The following is a 9765-nucleotide window of genomic DNA, read 5'->3' as shown; positions in this document are numbered from 1 at the left end:
GTAAAGTAATGTATACAAGTAACATGCGTTACATAATCAATTACTTTTTGATGTCACAAGTAAAGTAACACATTACAAGTAACATGCGTTACATAATCAGATTACTTTTTGATGTTACGAGTAAATTAAAGCATAACAAGTAACATGCATTACGTAATCAGATTACTTTTTTGATGTTACAAGTAAAGTAACACATTACAAGTAACATGCGTTACATAATCAGATTACTTTTTGATGTTACGAGTAAATTAACGCATAACAAGTAACATGCATTACGTAATCAATTACTTTTGTGATGTTACAAGTAATGCATGTTACTTGTTATGCGTTAATTTACTCTTAACATCATAAAAAGTAATCTGATCATGTAATGCATGTTTTTCCACCGCATGAAAACATCAATAGATCAGTGTAGATTTCAGTCTGAGGTTTTCTCAGAGAGGAGAGCTACGGTAGAAATTTGTCCAATTTGAACATAATCAGAATTATGAGCTAATAAGGGTAAATCGGAAATAGCATGAGCTTTTACTACATAGTCTGAGTTGGGTTTCCACTGAGCTGTATCTCCACCAGACCCGTTCTGATATCAAAGACATGCAACGTTCAGCTTGTATGAAGTTCTTCTCCTTCTGCTGTTCGGACAAGAACAAACTCAACTGCGTTTGCAATAACTGAACCTGTATTATATTTTTCGTATATATTTTATAGTTTTCGCATGATTTTAAATTATTTTATTCATTGGTTTGTTAGATGCAGTATTACTGTGTATCTCTTCGGTTAAAACCAAAAACGCACACTGTCCATTGAAGTGGACGTCTAAAAAATCTCTTTGTAAAATGTGCAAAAGAAAAAAAAAAGTTCAGATCTTGTTTTTCATGCTCTAAGATAAATAAAAACAGGGAAAAAATCCTGAGGTTGTCATAATTCATGCATGAAAGGGTTCAAAACAAGCATCTATTCATCCATTCATTAGTCCTGACACTGATTAGATTTACTTGTAATTGATAAACACACACTTGTGTTTAAGATACACATTTATTTATTGTTTGTTTGTTTGTTTGTTCGCTGATCCTGACTGGGTTTACTTTTAATCGATATACACTTTTAGTGTTCATTTTTGTTTGTTTTGTTGTTTTTATTCTTATTTTATTTGCAGTTTTTCGATCAGTTGATTCTGCGGGTGTGTCTGATCCCACTGTCTCCCGCTGATTTGGAGAAGTTTTCCATGTCTTATCTCGCTGACCGTTATTCCAGGAGTGGATTCCAGAGCCAAGGCCTTTTATGGAGTGGTTAGGGTGTCCAGCTGACCCATAATGCACTGCGTCTGCTCGCTATATGAGACCGGTTCACCGCAGAGGCAGCGCTTCTCTCCTCCCCCCGTGAGCCCATGGCTTCTTCAGCCTCGTCGTTCCAGCGCTCGTCACGTTACAGCACCAGCACCGTCCGGTCCTTCAACACCGACTCCCTCCACCCGAGACTTCACAGCGAGTTTGGAGAAGAAACATCCATCAGCTCCATCACAAACGGGTTCGAACCCGAGTCCTTCAGCCGTTGCCATGGTGATGTACAGGATGAGTCGCCGTGGGCCGAGTCCTTTGGAGGTTAATCGACTGTTTATTACCACAGTGATCAAGAGTCTTTTATGGGTTACCAAGGTAAACAAGTGTTTTATAGGTTACCAAGGTGACCGAGAGTCTTTTGGAGGTTACCATGGGGACCAACAGTACCACACACCCCAAGGAGGAAACCAGGGCGACTGGACCCTCGGAGACGAAGTACAGGGTGAGTGAGGAGAACACCTTCTAATGTAAAATGTAAAGTTCACCAGGCAATAGGTCCAAGATTTATTCAGCGTTATTTGTGGATATTTTTGTGAAGGTACTTTCATAAAAGTACTTTCATGTTTCATTTTAATGTTCTTTCCGATGGGTTTGGACTGGAGTGAGTAAGAAACCCCCCCAGAGAGCATTACTCAGCGCTCAGAGCACACACTAACCAGAGAACCGGTGTGAAAGTGTGATGTACAGCTGCTGCGAGACCTCCGCCGACTGCAGACTGCAAAACACAATTATAGTGTGCACTGTAAGAAACAAAACCTGTAGAAGAATGGAGAGGAGGTGCAGGTAATTTCCGGCTAGGACATTTACAGACATTTCCTTTAACCCTAAATCACAATGCACATAGTTCAAATTACACCTGTGAACACTTAAAACACTTTTATGTTGTTGCAAACTTTTGTGTTTTAAATCTGTATTTAAAAGTGTATATATATATATATATATATATTTTTTTTCCCCAAATCTGTACTTGCAAATAATATAGTATTAATTAAGTAAAAGGCAATTTGAGTACACTTAAAGTAACACTATGTAGTTTTTCAACCTTCATAATATATTTCCAAGACCCTTGTGATAGTACATCGACTTACAATAGGTTAAATGACACGTCTGCCGTATCCTGACGAGGTCTGTATCGCTTTTACTTGCACTACTTGTAACTATGTAACTTCACAAAAAGAACTACAAAATTCGACTGCTTTACGGCATACGTCACTTCCCCCACCACTTCCTCAAATTCGGACGTGAGAGCCCAACCAGCGTTTGTTTTCCGGCTTTCGTGCTTATGTTTTTGTCATGGCCGAAGCAGTAACAAAAACTTAGAAGACAAAGGTTTTGTCGGAGGAGACTCAGAAGAGGAAAAAGGTGAGTGATATATATATAATATATATAATACTCTACCTTGTCAGTGGCCATTGTTGATTCCAAAGCCAGTGCTGGATAAACAGCGAGCGTACGCGTGCGGGCTACATTATTTACGACAGCGGTAATGGACAGTTCCGCTTCCAACCTGTAGGGCGACCGCTGAGGAAAAGTTACTTGGTGTTGCTTTAAAGCGAGTGCGCTTTCATGACTGTTTGACTGTTTCTTCTTTATTCTTTTGTTTCATATAGAGATCACGATTCTGACAACAACAACAAAAAAAAAAGTAAATTACAAGAAGCTCTGACAAAATATTAATTGCTGCAGTCTATTTAAAGGTCCCGTTCTTCGCGATTCCATTTTTCACACTTTTTCTAGTTAGTGTGTAATGTTGCTGTTAGAGCATAAATAATACCTGTAAAATTAATTCAATGCCTAGCGAGATATTTTAATAACAGAAGTCCCCTTTCAAAGCCTACAGCGAACGGCCGGTTTGGACTACATCCCTCTACTTCCTTTTTTAATGACGTAACTAGAACAGTTTTTTGACTAATCTCCGCCCACGGGAATCCACAAAAAAAGGGGGCGTGGTCTTGTTGCGCTCCCACGGAGAAGAAGCACTTCAGCTGCGCATGCATCTCCAATTCATGGTAAGAGGCGTGACCTTTCCGGGCAACGTGCGATAAGCTGCTGTCCAATCACAACACAGGAACCGCTGGCACAATCAGAACTCGTTACGTATTTCTGAAGGAGGGACTTCATAGAACAAGGAAGTCATCGGGCCGTTTTTTGGACAGTGAAAGCAGCGGTATACAGATAAGTAAATTGTGTGAAAAATACTGTGTTTTTTTACACGCGAAACATGAACACATGTTATATTGCACACTGTAAACACAATCAAAGCTTCAAAAAAACATGAAGAACGGGACCTTTAAAGCATATGTAATTTAATTATTTATTTTAAAAATCGGTTTGAGTGAATGATTCAATGACTCACTCATAAAGACTTCACTTGTTTCATGACTGGATGAATCCGCGTTTTTGAACTAATCTCACGAGTGAATGATTCGATGAGGGATACATTTGATCCCTTGTCGCCACCTACTGGTGTAACGATGCAATTGATAAAACATTTATTTGAAGCGGTGCAAATGGTGATTTTCTCTATATTGATCACTACCGTAGACGTCAGTGTTTATATCCGAACTATTAACCTTTATCCCAGTGCTTCTGTGCTACAACTCTCTCTGGATCAGAACACAGATCTGAATGTTCGCTGTGATCGGACTTGTCAAAGGTTTCATAGAGAAGAATCGCTGTCATTTAGGAATGAGATCGCGTGTGTGTTTGAATCGAGACTGCGATCTTTTAACAATGAATCCTACAGCTCTAAACTATAGCCTGCCGTGTGAAGCTACACAGGTTTGGATAATTCCCTAAGAGGCTTCATTTAGGGTATGTTTACACAACAGCGATGAACTGATTCACATTCACAAGGATCTGTGAAAATGACTAAACGGCTGTATTCTGGTGGTGGTGGAGGAGAGATTCCCTGATATGATTGTAAAGCGCTTTGGGTGTACAGTTGTACATATGAAAGCGCTATATAAATGCATCATTCATTCAGCCAGGCCAGTAGGTGGCGATGTCACTTTGTCAAGAAACACCTCATGAACACATATTATACATGGGCTTAACGTCACCATTTTCACAAATTCACGTTTTTGCTGTTTACATGGAGACGGTAAAGGCATTGTTGGTCCCAAACCTATTGTCGTATAAATTAACGTAAATTTTTTTTGCGTTTTGGCCGTTTGTTTAATTTAACACGATAACAGCGTTTTGTGCGCCTGAAAATGCAAACTTTTGAAAACGGGTTTCAAAGGGCAAGTTTGAAAGTTGAACAACAAAAACGTGAATCTCTGAAAACGCTGACGTCATGCTCATGCGTATCACTTGTTCAGTCTATAGTGTTTCATCGCCATCTAGTGGCCTGGCAGCAGAATACAGCGTTTTTAGTCGTTCTCGCGGATCCGTGTGAATGGGGATCGTTTTGACAATGGTGTCGTATGTACGTGGAAAACAAACGTCTCCGTTTTAAGCATATCGTTGTCGTGTTAACATCCCTGTTGGCTACCGCTCACCTTTATTCTCATCAGTGTCTGTGTTTCAGCGCGCGGCTCCGGTGTGAGCGCGGTCCGAGCGCGGGGGAACCGCTACTTTCTGTCTGCAGACGTCAGCGGGTTCGAGCCTCATGAAGTGGTTGTGGTGGCGTATAATCAGCGTGTGGTTATTCATGCGGAGAAGGTGTGTGTGTGTGTGTGTGTGATCTCATGGGAAATATTCAGAATAGCATGCTAACGGTTGTCTCAGGAATGTACAGGTGAAACTCAAAAAATGTATATATCGTGCAAAATATCATTTATTTCAGTAATTCAACTTAAAATGTGAAACTAATATATTATATAGAGTCATTACATGCAAAGTGAGATATTCCAAGCCTTTATTTGTTATAATGTTGATGATTATGGCTTACAGCTTATGAAAACCTTTTCACAATATTCTAATTTTGAATTTGGGGTTTTCATAAGCTGTAAATCATCAAAATTATAACAAATAAAGGCTTGAAATATCTCACTTTGCATGTAATGAGTCTATATATAATATATTAGTTTCACCTTTTAAGTTGAATTACTGAAATAAATGAACTTTTGCACAATATTCAAATTTTTCACTTGTAGTAGTATGCAGTGTACATTATCCCAAGGGGTGTTTCACACATATACATGTATAAAGAAGTATGCTTAATGTGCACTTCAAATCTTAAGTGTATTTTTAAAAACTGTAATTGCAGATACTGTAGCATAGTGTTTGTGAAATAAAAGGAGTACGCTTAAGTACACTTTTTAAAAACGTAACTTTATTATAATGTCAAATTAAAAGTCTTTCAAGTAGGCCCATTTCATTTCTGTAATAAGTAGTGTTTTTAAAAGTATGCCACAGTGTACTTCTTTTATTAATAATAACTCATTATTTTGAACAGACTGACTTGAATTGAGGATTTTTTTTTACATAATATATTATTGGATTAAAATATGAAGTAGCTGTATTTATTTCTCAAAAGATCACTGGATAGTGTAGAATACTACAGTTTGAAGTGTTTATCGATGCACACTACATGTAGTTTTAAATACTGCAAGATTTTTATTTTGAAAGAAATTAATACTTTTATTCAACAAGGACAAATTAAATTGATTAACGGTGACAGTAAAGACATTTATAATTATATTGCAAATAAATGCTGTTCTTTTCAACTTTTTATTTAATGAATCCTAAAAAAATAAAATGCATCACAGTTTCCACTAAATCTGATACATTGATATATTTCATGAAAAATATTTCTTGAAACATATTATACTGATTTCTGAAGGATCGTGTGACACCGAAGACTGGAGTGATGATGCTGAAAATACACAGGAATAAATTACACTTTAACAAATATTCACACAGAAAGAGCTGTTTAAAACTGTGATAATATTTACCGTATTTTTGATCAATAAATGCATCCTCGGTGAGCAGAATAAACTTCTTTCAAAAACATTTTAAAATCATAGCGACCCTAAACTTGTCTCGTCTGGTTTCAGATCGGAGCAGACGGGAGCGTTGGAGGAAAGTTTACCCATAAGTCTGTGCTTCCAGCAGACATGAACCCTTTATCTGTGAGCAGTGAACTGACCGCCGAGAAGATGTTGATCATCAGCATCGAACGCATCCGTGACCCCGGGCGTCCAGCCTCAAACTCACCTTTGACCTCTGACCTTCTGTGACCTCAGCACTTCAGAGAGGAGAACCCGTCAGACTCAAACTCCACCGAACCATAAAACACAAGCTCAGGGAGGATGTACACTAAATCTCAGATATGATTAGAATTAGAAAAGGTTCTAAAAAGAATCTTCAAGGGTTCCGTCAGGCGCTTCATATTTAGAACCTTTAGGGGTTCCATCATGGGATCATTACATTTTATGACTCGAGCAGCTTGTAAACATACTTTATCACTAGAGAAATCAATATAAAGTATTAGGTGATCATGTAACACATTTCTCCTTATATAGAACCGTTTTGGTATAAAGAGTTCTTTAAAATTAAGTCAAGAACCCTAGAGGTCTCTACAGAACCTCTTCTTCTAAGAGCGACTCTTTGATTCCTCAAATGATGTTACTGTATATCCACATATCACAAACATGATCTCAAAAAGTCTTTAGTCGGCACCCAACAAATTAAATAGATTGTTTTGGTTTTCAGAAAATGAACCTTGGAAGCTGTAGATTGATGCTTGTGAATTTGATCTTTCTTGAGTTTCATCCCTGATGTTGTCAGAGTGTCACAGTAACACTTTTATAATCTAAACCTTGAGATACACGCACTGGAAAAGTATGCTGTATGTTTTACAAGAAAATACCATTTCGGTTTTCTACTTCCATGTGTTCCTTGCCATTTCTTTTTCTTTTCAGTGTGAGTTGCATATACAGTGTGTTTGTCAATGCAAAATCTATATTTAGACCATTCTCTTTCCAGTTTTCTAACATGATAAAGTCATAAATCATCTTTTCAAAGTGAGGTTTTATGTTAATCAGCCATTTTTTGGTTTGTTTTTACTGTCTGTTTTTTTTTTTTTTTTTTACAAATTCCAATATTTTTTATTCATCTATTTTCTGTATTGTATATTTCAAATCTTTAAATGCTCAGAGTTGTGCCAATAAAGTTTACTGAAGTCTCTCCATGTAAAAGATTATGTTAAAGGTGAATATAGAGGGAAAAGATGTGATTTCATATTAATTCACATGGGTTTAGTGATAATGTGCTTATATTAACTGTTCTTTACACAATGGCTCTTTTAAAAAAATAAGTAAATAATAGTTATATTCCGGTCTTTAAGCCATTCAAGCAATTCGAGTTCATACCTGTGAAGAGCTTATGATGCACACTAATAAAAAATATATTTTCCTAGTATTTTTGTATTTTCCAGTACAAATATCTAAACATTCTTAAATCAAGTTTGATTTACTGGAGAAGCAACATTATTTAAGATATTAACTTTGTATTTTTGGCAAATAATGGCAAAAGAAGTTCTGGAATAATACATGGAAAGGAAAACAGACAGATCTTATGAGTTAGTTAAGTTTCCAAAGATGGCAATTTACAAGCAAAATAATGCAAAATATAAAATGATAAACGACTCAAACATATGCATTTTATTTACACTATTAAATCAAATAAATGTTCCCTTTGAATACATTTATTTACAGATGATTTACAGATATTTAAGCTATATTAAATCTTTTCTGAAAAATGTAAGTAATTTTGCTTCAATGTATCTTGATTTAAGAATGTTTAGATATTTGTGCTGGAAAACATGACCAAAAAAAAAACAGTCTCTCACCTAAGCAGACGTTTCTAATGATATTGAGATGTTTTGCTCATTTATGACAGATGGGATATTCCTCTGTGTGAATGTGTCTCTCGCATGAAACTCACTCTGGGGCTTTATAACCTACTTAGAGCGACAGCCAATCAAACGACAAAAGAGCAACAACTCAGAACTCAGGAGAAACACACCCAATCAGAGATCAGGAGAAACACACCCAATCAGAACTCAGGAGAAACACAACCAATCAGAGCTCAGGAGAAACACAACCAATCAGAGCTCAGGAGAAACACAACCAATCAGAACTCAGGAGAAACACAACCAATCAGAGCTCAGGAGAAACACACCCAATCAGAACTCAGGAGAAACACAACCAATCAGAGCTCAGGAGAAACACAACCAATCAGAACTCAGGAGAAACACAACCAATCAGAACTCAGGAGAAACACACCCAATCAGAACTCAGGAGAAACACACCCAATCAGAACTCAGGAGAAACACACCCAATCAGAACTCAGGAGAAACACACCCAATCAGAACTCAGGAGAAACACAACCAATCAGAACTCAGGAGAAACACAACCAATCAGAACTCAGGAGAAACACACCCAATCAGAACTCAGGAGAAACACACCCAATCAGAGCTCAGGAGAAACACAACCAATCAGAACTCAGGAGAAACACAACCAATCAGAGCTCAGGAGAAACACACCCAATCAGAACTCAGGAGAAACACAACCAATCAGAACTCAGGAGAAACACACCCAATCAGAACTCAGGAGAAACACACCCAATCAGAACTCAGGAGAAACACACCCAATCAGAGCTCAGGAGAAACACAACCAATCAGAACTCAGGAGAAACACACCCAATCAGAACTCAGGAGAAACACAACCAATCAGAACTCAGGAGAAACACAACCAATCAGAACTCAGGAGAAACACAACCAATCAGAGCTCAGGAGAAACACACCCAATCAGAACTCAGGAGAAACACACCCAATCAGAACTCAGGAGAAACACACCCAATCAGAACTCAGGAGAAACACACCCAATCAGAACTCAGGAGAAACACAACCAATCAGAGCTCAGGAGAAACACACCCAATCAGAACTCAGGAGAAACACACCCAATCAGAACTCAGGAGAAACACACCCAATCAGAACTCAGGAGAAACACACCCAATCAGAACTCAGGAGAAACACAACCAATCAGAGCTCAGGAGAAACACACCCAATCAGAACTCAGGAGAAACACACCCAATCAGAACTCAGGAGAAACACACCCAATCAGAACTCAGGAGAAACACACCCAATCAGAACTCAGGAGAAACACAACCAATCAGAACTCAGGAGAAACACACCCAATCAGAACTCAGGAGAAACACACCCAATCAGAACTCAGGAGAAACACACCCAATCAGAACTCAGGAGAAACACAACCAATCAGAGCTCAGGAGAAACACAACCAATCAGAGCTCAGGAGAAACACAACCAATCAGAACTCAGGAGAAACACAACCAATCAGAGCTCAGGAGAAACACAACCCAATCAGAACTCAGGAGAAACACACCCAATCAGAACTCAGGAGAAACACACCCAATCAGAACTCAGGAGAAACACACCCAATCAGAACTCAGGAGA

General features: G+C 38.1%; 1 protein-coding gene across 1 annotated transcript; it reads left to right on the top strand.

Annotated features, from left to right (window-relative positions):
- The first annotated feature begins 1217 nt into the window (after positions 1 to 1217).
- On the top strand, positions 1218 to 6653 carry hspb12 (heat shock protein, alpha-crystallin-related, b12). Its single transcript, XM_056245076.1, has 4 exons — positions 1218 to 1601; positions 1675 to 1782; positions 4873 to 5006; positions 6344 to 6653. Exons 1-4 carry the CDS (start codon positions 1388 to 1390, stop codon positions 6524 to 6526), a joined length of 639 nt encoding a protein of 212 aa, XP_056101051.1. The 5' UTR covers positions 1218 to 1387; the 3' UTR covers positions 6527 to 6653.
- Positions 6654 to 9765: the final 3112 nt, after the last annotated feature.

The sequence above is a fragment of the Rhinichthys klamathensis genome, unplaced genomic scaffold (genome assembly GCF_029890125.1).
Source record: "Rhinichthys klamathensis goyatoka isolate OS25496 unplaced genomic scaffold, OSU_Roscu_1.1 h1tg001300l_1, whole genome shotgun sequence".
Taxonomy (NCBI): Eukaryota; Metazoa; Chordata; class Actinopteri; order Cypriniformes; family Leuciscidae; genus Rhinichthys; species Rhinichthys klamathensis.
The sequence above is the reverse complement of the archived record's forward strand: the minus strand, read 5'-3'. Positions and strand labels throughout refer to the sequence as shown.